The sequence below is a fragment of the Ciconia boyciana genome, chromosome 13 (assembly GCF_034638445.1).
Source record: "Ciconia boyciana chromosome 13, ASM3463844v1, whole genome shotgun sequence".
In the NCBI taxonomy this organism is placed as follows: domain Eukaryota; kingdom Metazoa; phylum Chordata; class Aves; order Ciconiiformes; family Ciconiidae; genus Ciconia; species Ciconia boyciana.
This window is the reverse complement of record NC_132946.1, coordinates 1,602,737-1,623,148: the sequence shown is the minus strand read 5'-3', so window position 1 is coordinate 1,623,148 and position 20,412 is coordinate 1,602,737. Positions and strand designations below refer to the sequence as shown.

Below are 20,412 nucleotides of genomic sequence, written 5' to 3'. Positions count from 1 at the left end.
TCTGCGCTCCGCCCGGGCCGCGGCCGCCGCCTCCCCGCTCCGCCTCCCGCCCGGCGGAAACCCGGCGCCGCTCCAGCCCCGCCGCCCGCCCGGGCCGCCCCCGCCGCGCGGCCGCCCCTGGACGGCGGCGAGGGCCGGGGCGAGGGGAGCGCTGCGCTCCCGGGCGCGGCGGCCACCGCGGGGCTCCCGGCCCCTGCTCGGGAGGGGGAGCGGGGGGATCCCGGGGGGCAGGGGCCGTCCCGGGGCACACGGGCATCCCGGGGAACAGCAGCATCCCGAGGGGCAGGGGCATTCCTGCAGAGCAGGAGCCTCCCAGGGAGTAGGAGCATCCCGGGGGGCAGGGGCTATCCCGGGGTACACGGGCATCCCGGGGGGCAGGGGCATCCCGAGAGGCAGGGGCATTCCTGCAGAGCAGGAGCCTCCCAGGGGGTAGGAGCATCCCGGGGGGCAAGGGGCCATCCCGGGGGGCAGGGGCCATCCCGGGGGACACGGGCATCCCGGGAAGCTGCGGCATCCCGAGGGGTAGCGGCATCCCGAGTGCAGGGGCATCCCGGGGAACAGCAGCATCCCGAGGGGCAGGGGCCATCCCGGGGAGCAGGGGTTATCCTGGTTGGGGGCATCTCAGAAACCGGGCAGGGCAGACAATGCAGCATGAAATTCTGCTGGAGAGATGCTTTGATTGTCTCAAAATCACAGGGGAGGGCTTTCCCTCCTCTGCACGCACGGGTGATGGGCAGAGGGGAGCACGAGTGCTCATCTGCACCCTCCCGGAAGGCTTGTGGTGCTCAGTTACCCCGGCTGGTGCCCGTTCCCACGGCTGGTGCCTGTTCCCACGGCTGCTGCAAGCTGCTGGATCCAGGAAGAGCTGCAGGGTACGGTGTGTGGTAACTCAGGTATCTTGGAGAGAGATGAAGAACAAGGCAGGTACTTTTCAGTGCGCTTTTTTTATGCTAACCGTAGCAAAGTCGTCGGGTTTCAATGCCACTTGCACCCTGCACTGGCCCAGCGCACTGGCCACGGTTCAGACCAGGCCAGACCTGGTGAGGTCAATCCTGTCACTACACGGTGGCTCCTCAGGGGTCTGATGGCTCCTCGGGGATCTGAACTGATTCTAGTTTAAAGTGACTGAAGAATATGACTAAAATAAAGTCTCTATACAACCAGAGGAAGCATATTTCTGTCCTTATAGAGGGCATCTCTCCAAAACCAAACTGAGCCCCATTCGAAAGTGGTGGGGAAGGCGGTGTGATAGCTGATAATTTTACAGGGACCCTGATTTGTTAGTGTTTAACATGTGCCATGTTACTGGGTGATGGTATGTATGGAACATGGCCCCGGCCATCAGCCGAGGGGAGGATACAAGGAAGCTTAAATAAAACATGGAAGAAGTTGCTTTTGAACTTGTTCTGTGCCAGATCACTCACTCTGCAAACCGGAGCCAGTGGTTCCTGTCCAGCCGAGCAGGGATTTCTCACCATAAGCACAGTAGACGTGTATGATTGTGGTAGTCTGTGCAAGGGGTGAAAGCCTGGCCCTAGACAGCGAGCTGCTGGCGGCTGGCTGACCCGCAGAATCAGAACCACAGAACCACAGAATCGTATAGGTTAGAAAAGACCTTTAAGATCGTCGAGTCTTAAAATGATCATCGATCATTTGCCTGGGGAAAAGGAGGTTGAGGGGAGACCTTATTGCTCTCTACAACGACCTGACAGGAGGGTGTAGAGAGGTGGGGTCGGTCTCTTCTCCCAGGTAACAAGTGATAGGAGGAGAGGAAATGGCCTCAAGTTGCGCCAGGGGAGGTTTAGACTGGATATGAGGAAATTTTACTTCACTGGAAGGGTTCTCAAGCCTTGGACCAGGCTGCCCAGGGCAGTGGTGGAGTCCCCATCCCTGGAGGGATTTAAAAGCCGTTTGGATGAGGTGCTTAGGGCCATGGTGTAGTGGTGGGCTTGGTAGTGTCAGGTTTACAGTTGGACTCGATGATCTTAAAGGTCTTTTCCAACCTAAACGATTCTGTGATGCTGTGATTCTGAGTCCAACAGAAAGATGGAGGAGGTTTGGGGGGAAGCAGTGGAGCAGTGCACGGTGCCCAACGCTTCCCTGCAGTGGGTGGCAGGGAAGGGACGTTTGAGAGACATGGACCCCAAGACCGAGGGCTAAATCCTGCGCATCCTCCAGAGGCAGGTGCTGTTTGCTCAGTGGGGCCGATAGCTGAAGTGCCAACCAAAGGCGCTTTCTCCTCCTGAGATTTGCTGATCCGGACAATACTTTCAGCAGGGTTTTTGCTAAATGAAAACAAGAACATCTTGCTCTTCGTTTATGCAATTCCATTAATTCTTGCAGCCATTCACACCCTTTAAAATATTTATAGGTAACATTTAAGTTCAGTGCAGCACATCACTCCAGCTCAGCCTTGGCGTCGTGCAAGTGTCCCCGGGAGTCCCGGGAGCGCCCACGTGCGAAGCCGAAGCCGTGGTCTGTTCAATCGTGGCTGTTGCAGCAATTGCTGTCTTTACAACAACCTCTGGAAGTCCTGTCTGACAAGCACCTCTGTGAGATGGGCTGCTGCCTCCACCGTACCGGTGAGTCACCCACCTGCGGGGAGGTTGCACCCCTCGAACAGACGGCCGCCCCGATGCCAGGGTGAGGGGCATTTTGTACGTGTCGGAAGCAGCTTGCACAGCTGAGCAGGGCTGCCTTCCATCCAGAGCTCCCGCCGCCCCTCGGGGCTGCACCCCTTGCCTCCGCCAGCTTTTGCCGCTCCCCTGTGCGTTCCCCAGTGCTCCCCAGCATTCCGACAGCGAGCGTGCTGGGGAGCTGCTGTCCTGCCACTCTGCAGCAGGCATTGTGTCAGCAGGGCCCTGTCAGCTGGCGGGCTCAGGAAATCTGCCTGGCAGCTTTCAAGGGAGAAACCACAACGAAACGGGGTGGGAGAGAGACACGCTAGCTGTCCGCAAGCATCCGAAGAGTGCAAGCAGCGGGGAGCCAGAACAATTGTTCAGGGTGGTACCAGACGAAGGACCGGAGCCTCAGAGCCTACTACCCCCGCTGTTCCTCTTCTGAGAATAGACCTGGGGAAGAGGAGGGCCGTGGGGGCACGTTTGCCTCTCTCGGTGGCTGGCCTTGCCTAAACGTTGTCTGTCTGTCGGTGCAAAACGCCCTCGCTGGAGTCCTCCCGCGTGCGGATGCCTGCGTGCACGCACTCGCTTTGGGGCCAGGGCATGGGTTTTCCCCATGCAGCCCGTGGTGGCTGCTGTGGTCCTGCAACCTGCGAGCTCCCGCAAGCAGGCAAAACACGGGCATCCTTCCTTTGCCTAAGAGAAAATGGCTGATCGTTGCTGAGCCCCCTCCACCTCGGGCACACTGTAACCTTCGAACGCTCAGGAAAGAGGAGGACAATTAGCCAAGGGTGACAGTCAGTTTGGTTTTGAATCACACAGGATTTTTTAAGGCACTTGTGATTTCGGGCGTGTCGGATTCCCTAGGGAACGAGGGACTGACCTCCTAGCACAGGGTGTACATCCACTGCGGGTTATGAAGCCCGCGCTACACCTCCGGAGCTGCTCACCGCCTCCCTGCTTTAGCGGGTGTGCTTGATCCAACACAGTCCGTAAGCACCTGGCTGGCGTTAGGTACGTGTATTGTCCTGCTGAAACCAAAGGAGCGATGGCTTTTTATACCAGCTGGGGCTCTGGCTTGCCTTATCCAAATGCTGTACAAACCTTAAATAAGAAGCCCGACAGCATCCGATTTCACTCCTTGGAGTGGTAATTAATGTTTGTGAGAATTTACTTTCTGCAAACGTTTTGTGCCTTTTGGACTTGAAATCTGCTTGAAAGACACATCGTCTTTTGCATGATGTATTGTGCCCAAAATAGCTCAGCGGTTACTACTTCCTCATGTGACTACGATGTATTTATTTCCGCTCCCTCGATTGTAAATTGCTTTTTGGTGTTTTTTTTCCCTTTCTTCTGTACTGATGCCCATATTTTTTCCGATAACAGCAAGGAGAAAATATCCTGTGTATGGATTGTAATCAGGAGATTAGATCACTAATGTAATCCAGCAGATGTAATGAAGTTAAGGGCTCTCCCCCAAAAGCTAGGGCTGCCAAGCTGTAATGAGGGCAATGAACAAGGAAATAATTGAGCGAGTGGGAAAGGAGACAGCAAATCTCAATACAGCTGCAAGAGAATAATTTGTTCACATCGAATCACATTTTTGGATCCTGGAGGAAGGTCTTGTCACTGAGTCGGGACGAGTTTTAAAACGCAAACTGCAGAAAATGATGGAAGTGGAAAATATACTCTGGGGCTGGGAGGCTGTTGCTCCCTGCGAGGCTGGGAATGGCTTGTGGCAGGGAAGGGATTCTTCTGGTTCCTCCTACTGGCAAGCAAACGGAGAGTTTCTCAACACTGTTTACTTGAAGTAGAATTAAAACCCCAAGTAAGAGGGTGTTAATTCTCCCTGTCCCACCAGTCCTGCAGGCTGAACGCACCAGGAACATCAGCAGCGGCAGATACACTGTGGTCAGCAAAACGTGACGGAGCTGCGGCCGGCCGGGAATGTCGCTGCTGCCTCTGGGCCCCTCTGGCCAGATCCCGAAAATGCTGCAGATGTCTTCAGCGGCACCCGGAGAGCCCTGAAACCCCTCTGTGCATGGCCAGACCCTGCAGCAACACTCCTCCAGCACTGTACTTCTATACATTAAAGCGGTGTTTTGCTCACACCTGCAGAGCCCCGGTGCAGAGGGCCACGAGCAGCTGGTACGGAGCGGGCTGTGCTCCCTGCTGCTGTGTGCTGCAGCTGGCGTGCTCTGCAAAAATCCTCTGCACAGGCACCGCACCGGGCTTCACATAAGACGCGATGGCAGCTGCTTTTAAAACACACGCTGGGAGCAAGTCTCTTCACTGCATTGCCCTCCCACGCTGCTGCTTTTTCTCCCGCCCAAGAATCCTCTGTCACGTTCACGCGTGGGGCAGTGGGTTGGCAGGAGCAGTGGGGACACCTTGTCACCCACGTGTGTCCATGGCCCGCGGAGGGGAAGCTCTGCGCAGGTGGAGGTTGGTTTGGAGCCGGGACAGCTGGGCCAGGATGGGGAGCCTTCTGCTGCCAGCAGCACGTGCCCGCTGTACCTTGTGTGTGGTTTGAAGAAGGCAGGAAAAAAATACCCCCTTGAGCTTTCTGTCCCCTTGCCAGGGGCTTTGGTCCCTTTGGAGGGCAGCTGTATTCACGTATGGCCGTAGTGCTCGGTTTGCTGTTATTTCCCTGCTTAGGAAGTCCTGCCGCCTGACGGAAGGAGCGCAGCTTGCCCTCCGCAGGTGTCTGGGGGGCAGAGAGCTGCCCCGTGTGCTTTTGCATGGGATTCGGGTACCCCAGGGGAGGTGCAGATCTCTACTTCTCCTGGGAGGAAACAGCTGTTTCCATCCCTGCGGGTCGTCGCTCTGTGGCTGTACCTCGCGTGCCCCTCGCTCTGCAGAGAGGCCGCGCTTGCATGAGTGCCATGGTTTAACCCCAGCCGGCAACTGAGCCCCCCCAGCCGCTCGCTCACTCCCCCCCAGTGGGATGGGGGAGAGAATCAGCAGAGTAAAAGTGAGAACACTCGTGGGTTGAGATAAAGACGGTTTAATAGGGAAAGCAAAAGCCGCGCACGCAAGCAACGCAAACCAAGGAATTCATTGACTCCTTCCCATGGGCAGGCAGGAGTTCAGCCATCTCCAGGAGAGCAGGGCTCCATCACGCCTAACAGTGGCTTGGGAAGACAAACGCCATCGCTCCGAACGTCCCCTTCCTCCTTCTTCCCCAGCTTTATGTACTGAGCATGACGCCCTATGGTATGGAATGTCCCTTTGGGCAGTTGGGGTCAGCTGTCCTGGCTGTGCCCCCTCCCAGCTTCTTCTGCACCTGGCAGAGCAGGGGAAGCTGAAAAGTCCTTGGCGAGTGCAGCAACGACTAAAACATCCCTGGGTTATCAACGCTGTTTTCAGCACAAATCCAAAACACAGCCTCATACCAGCCGCTATAACGAAAATTAACGCGCTCTCAGCTGAAACCAGGACGATGAGGCTATGGCCCGTCCTGCAAAGGGGGTACCTGGAGAGCGACCCCCACAAGAGCCATCTCCTTCCACCCAGGCCTGGCTCCTGCTTCGCCCCCCGCTCCGAGCGTCCCCAGCTGCAGTCCACGGCCCAGCCGACTGCGGCCAGGTCCACCGGCTCCCCATCGCCCCCCAAGCTGGGCTGGGGAGGGGGCTGCCCCGGCCGCGGGCAGCGGGACCCGGCGGGGCGCGGGCGGGCTCAGCCCCTCACCGTGGCCGCCCGGCGCTGCGGGGCCGGTTTGCGGGGCCCTGGCGCCCTCTAGCACCGCCTCCTCCTCCGCGCTCGGAGCGGGAGCCGAGGCGTGAGCGGCCCCACGGGCAAACGGGACGTGACATGGGATGCTGTCCTGGTTTCAGCTGAGAGCGCGTTAATTTTCGTTATAGCGGCTGGTATGGGGCTGTGTTTTGGATTTGTGCTGAAAACAGCGTTGATAACCCAGGGATGTTTTAGTCGTTGCTGCACTCGCCAAGGACTTTTCAGCTTCCCCTGCTCTGCCAGGTGCAGAAGAAGCTGGGAGGGGGCACAGCCAGGACAGCTGACCCCAACTGCCCAAAGGGACATTCCATACCATAGGGCGTCATGCTCAGGATATAAAGCTGGGGAAGAAGGAGGAAGGGGGGGACGTTCGGAGCGATGGCGTTTGTCTTCCCAAGCCACCGTTACGCGTGACGGAGCCCTGCTCTCCTGGAGATGGCTGAACTCCTGCCTGCCCATGGGAAGGAGTCAATGAATTCCTTGGTTTGCGTTGCTTGCGTGCGCGGCTTTTGCTTTCCCTATTAAACCGTCTTTATCTCAACCCACGAGTGTTCTCACTTTTACTCTGCTGATTCTCTCCCCATCCCACCACGGGGGGGTGAGCGAGCGGCTGGGGGGGCTGAGTTGCCGGCTGGGGCTAAACCACGACAGATGCGAAGGGAGCCTGGCAATGCAGCAGCCGCGGGCAGGCCAGGCTGTCCCTGCCGGACACCGCCGCAGGGTGAGGATGGTCCCAGCTCTGCCTTCGGCCTCCCCTTGCACATGCGTACACGCAGCGAGAGCAGCGCAAAATCCATATGCTCAGTGCCACCTATGTGCGATGGACCGATTGCCGTGCAGGGCCATTATCCCAGCTCAACCATAAAGAGCAGAGCCGTCTCACACCATGTCCCCAGAAGATTTAATCTGTGCTGGAGGAATTAAGCACCAATCTGCCCACTAAACGGCTCCCGGCTGCACGGCTGCAGTCGCTGGGCACAGGATGCTGTGGACAAGGCAAGGAGGCATCGGCTCGACGCAGCCGTCCCGGCAGCGCGCGGTGCCCACAGCCAGGTGCCACGGTTGCCACCACCTGGCTTCTCCCCAGGCGGCTGGAAGAGGGACCCCCCGGCCCCTGGCCCGTGCTCGGGGTCGATGCTCTCCAGCGAGGCACACGGTTGTCTTTTAGTGCCGGGTTTTCAGCTGCTCGGGGCTGAGCTGAGTCAGCAGCGCCGGCACAAGCCCCTCTTGGGCTTTTTCTGGATGATTTTTGTGGACAGTTTCAGCTCAGGAAGTGAATTCGTTCACGCTGATCGTTTTCATCCGTTTGATGTAGTGCGAATGCAAAACAGAGCCGAGCGGTTTTAGTGACAACACTTTCTGCTCAGTAACTAACTGGTGGCGTATTCCGCTTTTATTTACCAAACACTCTTTCAAAGCAAACAAAACGTCGCGATTGCTCTCTCAATATTTTTCGGTGGTCAGGGCTTTCGGCGGTCCTTGGCTGATGGCGGGACGCTCCCATCAGGCCGAACTTGCAGACTCTTGGTTTCTGGCTGTGGGTGCTCTCTGCCCGTTCCCGCTCGACTCTCCCCACATCGGCTCCCCAGGGAGCACTGTGCACCCTGGAGGGGTTTAGAGCTGCTCGGGATTTTCCTATATGTGGGTGCCTGCCCGCCAGCAAAGGCAAGGTCAGAGGGGTTGCTTCGACTGGAGACAGGGTGGATGAAGAAGGGGTTTGTTCTCGGGCACTTGTTAATCAGAAACTTCCCGGGGAGCGTGCTCGGCGCTGCGGGGCCCGGCCGAGAGCCGGCCACGTGCCGGCAGCGCTCGGAAGACACCGCGTGCTCTGCGTGCCCAGGCTGTAGCACACGCTGCTGCTCGGGGAGGACGTGAGCTTTGGGGCAGGGGCCAGGCAGCGGGGCCAGCATGGCAGGGGGCTTTCAGCCACGGGGCTGGCCTTATGTCCCCTTTGGCCACCACGTACCCCAGGCCCCCCGAGAGCTGATGCTGCTGAAATCCCCTCCGCCGGCTGCAGGCGCGTCAGTGCTGGCAGCAGGGACACAACAGCCCCGGTTTCTTATTTTTTGTGTTCCTGGAAAAGTCCAAAGCGCAGGGAGGGAATAACCAATTCAGCCGGGAAGATGCTGGCGAGCGCTGGCTGCAGGAGCCGGGAGGAGGGCGGCTCTGCGCGGTGGGTGCCCTGTGGGGGTCCGGCCTTGCCGCACTGGGGCTGACCGTGGGACATGACCGGCCGGGGCAGCGGGCAGCGAGGGGGCAGTGACGCCCGTCCGGCCGCAGCGTGGTCCCCCTGAATTGCTGCTGCTCTGGGCCCGTTGCTATAGCAATGCTGATGTCGCAGCGCCGTCAGGAGGCATTGCAGTGCTGGAGTTGGCATCTTGCATTGAGGCGAGTTGAAGCCATCCTGGGTTTTAGCTGGGTAAGAAGTCGGGGAGCAGCCAGAGCTGCTCCGCGGGGGCTTCAGGAAGCCGTCTCCCCTCTCCCTCACCTTTCGCACCCACCGTTGTGGCATCACCCTGCCCTGCGCAAGGGGAAGGCTCCCAGCCTGCTGCCCAGGGCCCAGGAGAAGCATTGCCTGGTACCAAGCTTGGGCCGTGATGGTCCTGTTTCCTCTGCAGATGCCGTCGATGAGAGGAGGTGAAGGCTGAGGCTTCCCCTCCCCTCTGCAAAGGGGCCCCGCGACCATTCGCACCCAGAAGCAGAGTGCAGTAAACACGCTGATGAAGCTGAAGCCAGAGGGCAGCCGGCGAGAGGCACAGAGGCAGAAATGTGGGTTCAAAACCTTTAGGACAGGCTGAGTTTAAGGCTCCTTCCACCCCGCTCCAGCCTGGTAAAGCCTGGGGTACCAGCACCCCGGCAGGTTGAGAAGGCATTCCCAGAAACGCTGGTGGGGCAGGGCCCGTCGCACCACAAGGCACCTGGTTTTGAGAAGCCAGCTTGGAAAAGTTGCTTGCCAGCAGCTTTTTGGCTTTGAATCGGCTGTAGCTGGTTGCGTGTGGCTCTGCCTCGCTCCCTGCCCTCCCCAGGCAGAGCGGGTCGCTCCGACGTGTGCTCAGCTGGTCAGATGCGATGAGTCCCTCTGATGGCAGAAGGACAACTAATGCAAAGCATTACTTGCAGACAAAATGTTTGCGGGGCTGGGACAACCCTTAGCTTCACCGGGGAAGAAGATGTTTCCAGCAATAAAGAAAAAACACTTTTAAATAGACCAGAAAATTGTAAAATCGCAGAAAAGGGAAGGCAAGCGGAGGCTGCCTGAGTGGGTCTATCGAAGCTGATTACATTTCAGAGCTCAGGGTGCCTGGAAAGGTCGGGCTCTGGGCTGGCCATGCTGCTCACACATTGTCATCTTGAAGAAAAAAGTAATTGCCCAAACTTACTAGAGTTTCGTTAAGAGGCAATGTTCAGCCTTCCTTGGAAAACATTAACAAACACCAGTACAACTCTAAGCTGCATCTTCATCATCCCGATTATTAATTACCTGGAGCAGTGCCACTTGCTAACAGCTCAGACCGGGGAACGTCGTTGCAGGTGTGTCAGAGGACAAGCAGAAAGACAGAAGCTATTGATCCTCAGGCTGATAAATATCGCCTGACGCTGCCCGTGTCTAATCAGCGATCTGACACCAATTTGCTCTGATGAATAGCTGAGCAAGCCGCGGGCACGGATCTGCATCTCCCCTGGCAAGCGGGAGCCCAGCTCTTCATCCGCCAGCTCTGCAACAGCCACAAATGGGCCCTGCTGCTCCCCAGCGCCCGTGGCTTTCTCCGGAGGTGGATTTGCTTTTCCCCCCGAGGGACCTGCCTGCGGAGCAGGACCCCCGTCCGGTGAGGGGCTGGCATGTGCTGTCGCAGGGGAAGGCGCAGGCAAGCCCAGCACGGGCGGCGATGCGACGACTCGCTCCGGTGGGAGCTTTTTCCCAGCCTGGCTCTTAGCGGTTGACTTATTCTCTGGAGCAGCAGTTTTATGAGCCTCTGCACATTTCCATGCTCGCTCATTACCGCTGCTTATTATTTTACAGGGCCCCAGAGTGCTGCACGCATCCCGGCGCTGGGGCTGGCCCGGGTAGCTCTGTAGCTCTGCAGTGCCTAACTTGCCGTTTCCAAAGAGGAGGGCTTTCGGGGGGTTTATCTGCTCAAGCTCCTTGGACTCTGCTGCGGTGACTCTGCAGGCAGTGCCACGGCAAGCGGCCAGGCTCAGGGCCACCGGCCGGGCTCGTGCTCCCAGACATGGTCTGACTGGTGTGACCCCATCTGGGATGGAAACGGATGAGTGTGCACGAATAATGGACGCACCCTGTGACATTTATACGCTTGCTTTTGAAACCACAACCATGCTCTAACCTTTCCCCATCTCAGGATGTGTCTGTATATGGCTACAAAATATCTTGGATGGTTTTAAGCTGAGGTGTTATATTTCTAAAATATTTGATGCTGCTGAGGCATGTCTGAAAAGCATTTAAAATGTACCAAATAGCCTGAAAATATCTTATATTTGGGAGGCTGAGCGTTTGTGGCTCGGCCCTGTCTCTATCTCGGTAGGACACATTTCAAAGGCCCTTTGAACATCCAACTCTTCATCACGTTTCAAAGCTCTCGTGGGTGACTGCTGGAGCTGCGGATTTTCCTCTGCGCTCGGTCCTCCGCTGGCTGAAACCTTGGCTCCTTTCGATCTTGGCACAAGGAAAATTAATTTCCTGGCCTCAGCCCAGGCTCATTAGGATCTGGCACGATCACCCTTTTGTGCACAGGAGGGGACGGCGGGGGGCCCGGGGCAGCACTGCGGTTCCCTGGGGATGCCCGTGGGGAAATGCCAGGGACGGAGGAGGTGCCAGGCAGGGCCCGCGTCCCGGCATGCTGCTGGCAGGGACGTGGGATGCTGACCTGCAGGGAGCAAAACCCTTCAGCGGAAAGGGGGGGTCCCTGCATTTGCTGGGGTTTGTTTTATTCCCCTGCTCAGCCCCGGCTATTTGTGCCCCTTCCCAGTGCCGTGCCATGGGTAATCCTGGGGTGCCAACCCTGGAGCAGAGGGGGAAGCCGTGCCCCACGTCTCATTTGCCAGCTTGAGCCCAGGACAGCCAGCCGGTCACACCGAAGGGCTCTTGCTCTGCTCTGATGGAGAGGACTGAGCCACCTCGGCTGGGCAGCTCTGCTGGGCTCCGGAGCAGGGGAAGGGGCTCAGGCCTGCAGGGCTGCACATGGGGCAGAGACCCCGTCCTGTCCTCCTGCCACCCGTGGAAATGATGTCTCGGCAGTGGTTTGGGTGGTGCTTTTGTTGCCGGTGTTGGTCCTCACCTTGAGCACTGCCAGGGGTTGCAGAGTGCTGGGAAAGATATTTTCTTTGCTTGACTCTGCCTTTTGGAGAGGGGGAAGGGGCTAATGGGGGCAGTTTGGTGGGCGAAGGAGAGCTCAGGCTTTCCCCCTGGGCTGCACGTGCTGAGACTGAGATAACGGTATCTAACCAGCTCCGTGGATTACAAACCCTTCCTGGGGAGCCGTTTGCTGCTATTGCCATAAGTTGCTCCAAAAGCAGCAACTTCTGCAATGCATTAACGTGCCAGCCTGCTTGCAGGGCTGGTTTGCAGCGCACCAGAGCTGCCCTGTGCAGTGGTGGGCTGCACCCTCCCGACCCCCAAACTTCCCGGGGTCCCACCAGCATCGAAGGGAGCACAGAGCCCTCCGGCACCACCGGGTGAGCCGGACCTGCTGGGCGAGACCGCTGGTGAGAGCCCCACGGCACGGCGCGTTCAGCAGGGCTCGCCTTGCAAGCAAATTATGGATTTGAATGCCAAGAAGCGAAGACTTAGTAACAGGCTGGGCTCTCCAAACCTCCTGGGTGCTTTGCAGGGAAAACGATGGCGATGAAAGGCTGGAGGGAGCCGCAGGTGCAAGCCCTTCATCAGGGATCAGAGAAGCCGAGGAGCCCGGGATGGAAACAGAGGGACTGGGCACAGGAGAGACTGAAAATGAAATAACCAGGCAAAGGAAGGAGGGTTGCAATGTAAGACTTGACTTGGCAATATAAGAAAGGGAAGAGACAAAAGCACTCTCCCAGCAAAACGCTGGAATTTAACTTTCACAGCTGCAAAAGGAAAACAATCGCTTCCCACACAAAAATAACTGATGGGCTGCGTTGATGAGAAGATGTCTGAGGAATTTCAATTAAAAGCCAGTGACACTGACAAAGGCAACAAGATTGAAGCGTTCAAAGGTAAGTGAGCAATGGGGAGGGAAGAACAATAACTGGCGAGGGAGGGAACAGTGCCTGCTCAGCACTGCGTGGGCTGGGCCCTTCCCAAGGCGGCAGAGAGAAAGCCCTCACCTGCCGAGCGTGGCAGGGTGCTGGGATCCAGCTCCGGCACGCGTCCCGCGCCCTGCGCACGCTCCCTCTGCCCCCGCGCCTCCTGCACGGCCTCTGCTCCCCAGGGAGATGCTGGCTGAAGCGGGGCTGGCCCCTCGGTCCGACATCTCCGGCGGATGTCTGCTCATGTGCCACGTGAAACCGAGCTCTCCCTGTTTTGCCCAGGTGACGAGTTGGCCCCGTGAGCGTGGTGTCACCTTTGTCCCCGGCTGCCCTCCCGCACGTCGCATCCAGGTGATGCCCACTGCCTTCAGGCCCTTTCTCCGCAACGACTTTGGAGTCGGAGCCGTGTGTGCCCTGTAGCAGAACAGAGAGTGGGAAGAGCTGGCGGGTTTACGTGCGATCAGGAGAAAAGTCCCCTTAACCTTGGCTGGTGGCACTGCAATAGGTGACAGCAGAGGCAAGCCGAGCCGTGTTACCAGCAGCACGTGGAAAGAGCCTGCACCGGTTTTCCTGCAGCCACCAGGCAAAGACGATGAGTGTCTTCCACGACGGCGTAGCTGACCGTCTCTGATGGGAATAGCTTGTCCTTGCAGCCTGCCTGCTGAAGAGACAACGCTGCTCCATCTGAGCTGGTGACGAGAGGTGGGAGCAGGAGGGCGGCAGGCTCGGCACGCTCCCGGGCTGCCAGGAGAGGCATCGCCAGAGCCTGGCCAGGACAAGGCGGGGGTCCCTGCCCGGGGGACGGAGCAGCAAGGAGCAGCTGAGGCGGGGGGAGCGCGGGGGCAGCTGCGGCATGAGCCAGCGATGGAGCAACCTGGTCCAGCGGGAGGAAGGAGGGCCGGCCTTGCAGCGAAATAGCTCACTTGGCTCCGAGCACGGTGTGCAATTTCTGGCACAGTGAACCCTGCAAATTTCCATGCTGAAGAAAACAGCTAGATTTAAAATCCCGAAGCACCGTGTTTGTGCAGAGCAGCTGGCCAGAGCCCGGTGCTCAGCCCTGGGCAGGCTCTCTGTGTCTCCAGCCCGGCGCGGAGCTCTGTCCCCAGGCGGGGATGGCCGAGCCAAGGGCAGGGATGGCCGAGCCAAAGGCAGGTGTCGTCCCCCGCAGCCCTCGGGCTGCTGCTCAGCCGTTGGCACAGGCAGAAGTGCCTGGCACTCGCTGCCTCTTAGTGCTTGCATTGACAGTCCTCCATACGCTGCGGTACAACAGGCCTCTGGGGCCGACAGCCCTGACGGGGACGAGCTGATTTTCTGCCTTTAAAAGCAGATCTGCTTATATGTAGATGTATCAGAGTAACAGAGTCACTGTCACGGCTGGCCCCGCTCGGAGCCCTGCCAGACGCCACAGTTCTGCTCCCCCAAGGCACGCCATATACTCAGGCATCTGTTGTTCGGTTAACATATTTTTAGTAAATATAGCCCCCTTAGTTCAGCTGCAGTTATCTCATTATTTTCTGTACCTATACGAGGAGCAACATCTCCAGGCGCGACCGCGATTTCTGAGCAGACTGTGTCTCTGCACACACGTTTTCTAAAGGGGAGAAACTTGCTGAAGATGCTTCTCCCTGCAATGTTCGTGGACACGGTGCTCTGAGCTCTGGCGCTGCAGGAGGCTGAATTTCGGGGGGCTGGGGCAGCGGGGATCAGCACTGCTGCAGGTGCTGGAGCACACGACCTTTGATAAGGGCAGAATTAGCCAGGCACGCTTCCCCGCTGCCGCCCGTGATACGGGGCCATCCTCCTCCAGCGTTGCCCTGATGCGGCGGCGATAAGCAGCTGACTTTGTTTGCTCCTGAACACGAGGCTGTTGACAGAGATTTCCATCATCATCGACTGTGGCTGAAAGAGGGGAAAAGTCCCCGTGTATCAGTGCTCACAGCCCACGGGGAGGCGCGCCCCAAAGGTGTGGGGTGCCGGGGCTGCGCACCCCCTTTCTCCGGGCAGGCAGTGCCAGGGAAAAGCTCTACCACAGCCTTGTCGCTGCTCAGGGATCAGTTAAAAACCCTACAGACCCACAGATGGCTCCAGCATCGCACTTTGCTCCGAGGCCTCGGCCTCTATTGACTGCAGCTGTCCCGGAAAATCAGATTATAGTGCAAAACCCTGGCATCGAGTCTGCTCTGACGAGTCAGGTCTTCCATCTCCCGGCTAGATCGCCAGGATGAAGAGAGGGCGATGGGGAGCGGGGTGATAAGCCTCCACCGCGACAGCTTTTCTCTGGCCTCAGCTGTGTCGGAGGAGTGCTGCGAATCCAGAGCTCCTCGGCGTTCCCTGGGGCCTGCGACAGCTGCGGCCGTGCTCAACACTTGGCGTGGGAGAAGGGGGATCTCGCCCAGGAACCACGCGCAGGAGCTCCTGACCCGGCTCATCTCCCTTGTCCGTGGCAAAAGCCACCAGAGCTCTGCTGCCCGCTCCTCCTCCTCGCGCTGGAGTGCTTTAGGGCCGTTGAACCGTAGATATAAATGCTCCCAGGGCAGCAAAGGGAAAAGCTCGTCCGTGCCCACGGCAAGAGCAACCCCTCAGCATCGCTGTGGCAGGTGCCTGAGCTCCGGCATCGGCACCTCGGCATCCCCGCGGCAGGCACCCGAGCTCTGGCGCTGGCCCTGGCTTTGCCGGGCCGCCTGAGCCCCGCCGTGTTGGCCATCACCTCCCCTCCCTCTTGTGCAAGCGCTGTTACTTATTTACATCTTCATTGTGCGCCTGCCTGGCTTCTCACCAGAGCAATTTATTTTCCGCTCCTGCTTCGACGGGGCTGTTCAAGCCTCCTCTTCCAGCCAGGATGAGGCCGCGCCGCTGGGAAGATGTCACACAGCGCAAGACGTTTATTTCAGTCGAGAGAGTCGCAAGCGCCTCAGGTGACGCTTCGCTCGCAGTCAGAAAGATGCCAAGTGTTGCTCGCTGAAACCAGTTGCTGAGGCAGAGCGGGGGTAGCGCGGGTTCCCGTCTTACAAAAACTCCAGCCCCGGCAGCCCACGCTCCGTCCACCCCACGGGCTCCTCGGACCCCGCTTCTCGCGGGGATGCTGCCGGCGGCGGACGCTCCGTGTCTGCCTCCAGTGAGCCCCCCCACCCCACCGCACCCCACCCGTGCCCGGACCGTGGCGAACCCGCAGCAGGAGGGGGACACGACCCCAAACCCCGCTGCGCTCCCCGCCTCACCGCGGGGCTGGGGCGACGGGCACGGCGTGGGGCACCCCACGCTGCTTCCCGGGGCGCGGGTGCCCCCCGTGGGTGCGTGTGCTTCCGCCCCCCCCCGCCCCGCTCCCTCCCCGCACGCGCCGCAGCCCCGCGCGCCGCTCCCGTGCGCGCGCAGGTGCCCCCCGTTCCCGCGGGTGCGGTGCGGCGCGGGCCGGGGCGGAGCGAGCGGGCGCGGAGCGGAGCGGAGCGGTCCGGCCCCCGCCGCCGCCCCCGCGGCGCTGCCATTGGCGGCGGGGCCGGGCCGGGCCGGGCCCGGGGAGGCGGCGGCGGCGGCGGCGGCGGCGGCCGGCACAGCCCGCGCCCCCCCAGCGCGGCCCCGGCCCCGGCCCCGGCCCCGGCCCCGGCATGTCGCGGAAGAAGGCGGCTCGCAGCAAGGGCGGCGGCGCCGCGCCCTCCGCCGCGCTGCCCCCCGCCGCCCAGGGGCCCGGCCGAGCCGGTGCCGCCGCCGCCCCGCGGGGCCCCGCGCCCACCCCCGAGCTGCCCCGCAACGGCGGCGCGGCGGCCGGGCGGCCCTCGCTGAGCAGCAGCGGCGAGTTCTACGACCTCGCCTTCAAGGTGCGGGGCCGGGGGGCTGCGGGGAGGGGCGCGGAGCGGGGAGCCCGGTGCACGGTGCTGGGGTATCGGTGCGGGGTCCGTCGGGTGCGGGGCCGGGTGCAGCCTCTCCGCAGCCGCCGGAGAAGTTCCCGGGGACCGGGAGCGGGCGGGCGTCCCTCCCTCCCGGTCCCGGCATCCCGCCCCTCCTGTGCTGCTGCCGCCTGGTTCGGGTCTCCGGCGGCGGGTCCGCCCGGACCGGGCTCCCGGGGCGGCTCGGCCGGGCTCGGCGGGGGGGCTGCGCCCGCAGAGCCCCCGGCAGCAGGGCTGCGGAACTTTTGCAAGTGATGACAAAAGGCTTTCTGCTCAGATGAGTTACTGGAACCCTCTGGTTCCTCTTTAACAACCTACAAAATGCGGTTGTAAAGCGGGCTGCCGGCGTTCCTCGAGTCGCATCGAATCTGCTCTGGCTGCTGTTGAAATGTCTCCGGCTTGCGCTGTCTTTTAAGGGCTCAGATGGCTTCTTCTCGCCGCTTCAGATTCTGGCGAGCGAGTCACAGATCAAACGTATTTGCACCCCCCCCCCATCATGCGACCCGATGCAAGCCCAGCTTGGAGCTCGCTTAGCGATTTTGGCTGAGCCTGCAATTCAGCCTGACCCATCTGACTGCATTTCTAACGCGGATCTTCGTAACCGAGCTTTGAGACGACGGTGTGTGCTGTGGCAAGTCCGACCTTGGCACGCTGTGTCGGAGAGCTCGGTGCCTGTGGCAATCAGCGTGGCCATCGTGTTGTTAAGATTTGGGGCACGCGGTAGGAGGTGAGGGGTGTTCAAGAAGTGAATTTGGTTGCTTTGGTAGGCGGTTGGTCCTGATACGGCAGCAGTAATGGTTCAACAGCTTCTCTAAAATGGAGCCACCTCCGTGTTCACGCTGGTCCTCCGCTCCTTGAGCTCGCCTCTCCCTGCCCGGGCTGGGGCTTTCCCTGGGGATTGCCCCCATGGCACAGGGATGAGCCGAACGAGGGTCTCGGGTAAGCCCAAACGCGCCGGGTAGCCAAAACCTCTGCTGGTGGTCTGGCTGGTTTTCAACCAGTGGCAGAGAGAAATTGTTTCGTATTCAGTAAAAACCTGGTTTATTAAACTTTCTCTTTCCCTTACCCCTCTCTTGAGGCTCCCGAGCTCTGCCAGAGGCAGTGGCCAAACGCAAGTCCCGGGCACGGGGCCGGATCCTGATCACCGAGCCCTTGGCGTGAGCCCGGCCCTGGGTGCTGCTGTGTGCCCTGGCTGAGGCTGCCGTGGTGCTGGGTGGGGAGAAGCTGCCTTTAACGGTCGCTCTGCTCTAGAACAGAGCTCTAGAAAGTTTAAAAAAAAATCAATACTACTATTTTGTACTAAAAATGACTTTTTTGGTTTTTTCCTCCCCTTCCCTTGGCTTTGCACAGAAACATCCGTGGGCTCGCTGGCTCCCCTAACCCCGTTGTACCGGAGCTCAGTGCGCGGCTGCACGTGGTGCTGCTGCGGGAGACCCGGTGTGGGGCTCTGCGCCGTGGGCGATGGAGCACCGTGACCGGATCCCGGCCGCCCGCTCCCCTCCCCAGCACTGCTCCCCTGCCCCAAAACAAGTTACATCTGTGGCCGGGGCTGCTGACGCCTCTCGGGAGGCTGAGCCGCAGCATGGTGGCGTTGGCGTTTGCTGCTTCTGGTGGCTCCTGTGTGGGTTCGGTGTGACCCAGGGCAGTGCCTTCTTAAGACCTTCTTAAGACCTCTTGGTCATGGGCTAACGGCTTGCGGAAGGCTAATGGCAGCGCTTTTGGGAGAGAGGGAACCCTCCCGTGTTGGTGTGAAGCCATGCAAATCGGCGTGGGTGCAGAAGCTGCTAACACAGCTCGGCTGCGTGGTCTGGGATTTCTCGATGGCGGGAAGCTGTCGTCCTGCTGAGGGAAGCGGGGTCAACGGCCCCGGGGGGCAGGAGGGCTCAGGAGGGCGAGCAAAGGCTTCAGGGAGCGGCGTGTAGGAGCAGTTTCAGCTCTGCCATGGTTTCTTTGCAGCAGGGGGGGTGCCTGCCCTGTCTGCAACCAGGGCTGCTGCTGGGTGGGGAAACTGAGGCAGGCGGCACTGGGAGCGGCTCCCTCGGCATCTGCTGAGGAGCAGGAGGGCGGCCGTGAGGCTGCGCGGGTCCCACCAAAGGGGTTTGCTCACGGAGGGCAGGGTGCACCCCTGGAGTTGGTGCTCATGGTTGGGGAACCCCGTGAAGTCTCCCCATGGCAGCAGTGCCCTCCCAGAAAGCCCCGCACGTGGTGGGGTGTGGGGTGTTTTGTGGGTGCGCTGGGGGCAGCGGGGGCCCCGCAGCCGTCGGTCGCAGCCTGCCTCGCCTAGGCAGCACCTCTTGGTTTTCAAGGGGTGTTTGTGCTCCCACGGGGGATCTGTTCAGTGCTGGTCAGGGGAAGGTGTCTCGAGTTTGGCCAGTGCTCAGGGACAGGTGTGGTGCAGGGTGGGGAATAATCCCGCTGTGGGTCCCCCCTTTCTGTCCCCCACCCTCCCCGGGTCCAAGGACATCGCTCTTGGGCGTGCTTTTTCCCCCCCTCGAGAATACAGGATCTGCTGCCTGCTCCTGGGATGGGACTTTTGGGATGGAGACAGGTACCGGCTGCAGTGGGGCTTCCTTCCCGAAACCCGGTGGCTAACGCCCCCGCCTCCCTCCCTTGCAGGTGATGCTGGTGGGCGACTCGGGGGTCGGCAAAACCTGCTTGCTGGTGCGGTTCAAAGACGGTGCTTTCCTTGCCGGCAGCTTCATTTCCACGGTTGGAATCGACTTCAGGGTAAGTGCCTGGGGGGCTCCTCGGTCCCTGCCTGCAGGGTCTGGCAGGTGAGTGATGGCTTTTGCAGAGGAGTAACAAAATACTGCTCCAGTGACTTAAAGAATCTCGTCATCCCGATCCGTGTCAGCTCCAGCCGGGGCACCTCGGGGCTGAGCAACCGTCTGATGGCGGCGGCCTCTTCGTTACAGCTTTGCACGAGGATGGGGGAGCGCGTCCTCTGCTCTGGGTCCTGGGGATGATTCGTGTAAGAACAACTGCTGAGGCCTGAGCATCTGGCCCGTGAAAATATTCCCCTAAGCTGGTTTCAGTGTTTTTAAGAGTTTGTTTTTTCCAAAAAAAACCCCAAAAATCAAACCAAACAAACAAACCCCACAAAAACCCAAAACAAAACTGACACAAACCAAAATCCCCTGGAAACATCTCCTGAGCACAGCTTTGGGGTGCTGGCATGGGGGTGCGGTGCCGGGGTGGCCCTGCTCCCTCTGGCATGGAGGGGAGGCATCGTGCTGAGGGGTCTCTGAGCTCTCGGAGAATAACTGTTTTGTTGGCAGCGACCGGAGCATCCTGCTGCCGGTGCGGGGACAGCCCTGAGGGCAGCGTGTCGGGGCTGTGTGGCACCAGCGAGGACAGCAGGAACCTGCTCGACAGAGGGGATAACGTGGGAAATGGGGGGCAGAAGGGGAGACAGCTCATGTCCTGCAATGTCCTGCCGTGGGCAGAGCATCCTTTGCCAGCGGGAACGTCTTAGTGCCGGCCGGGGCCCTCGAAGCCTTTTCTTGGCTGCATTTCCCCCGTGGTACCTTGCTGGGGCTGGGGGGGCTGCCCAGGGACGCCGTGGTCCAGGCAGCCCCTGGTGAAGGGGGGCTGCAGTGCCACCGCGGGCACCCCTGGGGTGGGACAGCAGAGCAATGGGGACGGTGACTTTACAGAGATGGCATCAAAGAAACCTTACAGCGGGCTGTGAAGGGGCAGCGAGGGAGCCCTGCGGATGCTGCCAAGGCCACGGTGGCTCCTCTGAGCTATCGCTACCAAAGCAGCAGCCGGCAGCACGCCTGGCTTGGGTCTCTGGCCCGAGGATCAGGTGCTCCCTCTCTCTCACCAGTTCCCCAACCATCTGCTTTCCCCAAACCACGAGCTCTCCACCCCCGAGGCGTCTGGCCGGTGCTGTAGGCTCCTGGGGGGACTCGGCCCTCGGGACCGGGGATGTG

The 20,412-nt window shown here is 60.1% G+C and overlaps 1 protein-coding gene across 1 annotated transcript in view; it reads left to right on the top strand.

The window, feature by feature from the left end:
* The first annotated feature begins 16,167 nt into the window (after positions 1 to 16,167).
* Positions 16,168 to 20,412, top strand: part of RAB26 (RAB26, member RAS oncogene family) — a 31,102-nt gene continuing 26,857 nt past the window's right edge. The window contains exons 1-2 of the mRNA XM_072877658.1: positions 16,168 to 16,408; positions 19,094 to 19,204. Of these exons, the coding sequence (XP_072733759.1) occupies positions 16,199 to 16,408; positions 19,094 to 19,204 (321 nt within the window). The 5' untranslated portion in view covers positions 16,168 to 16,198. The remainder of the gene's footprint in view (positions 16,409 to 19,093; positions 19,205 to 20,412) is intronic.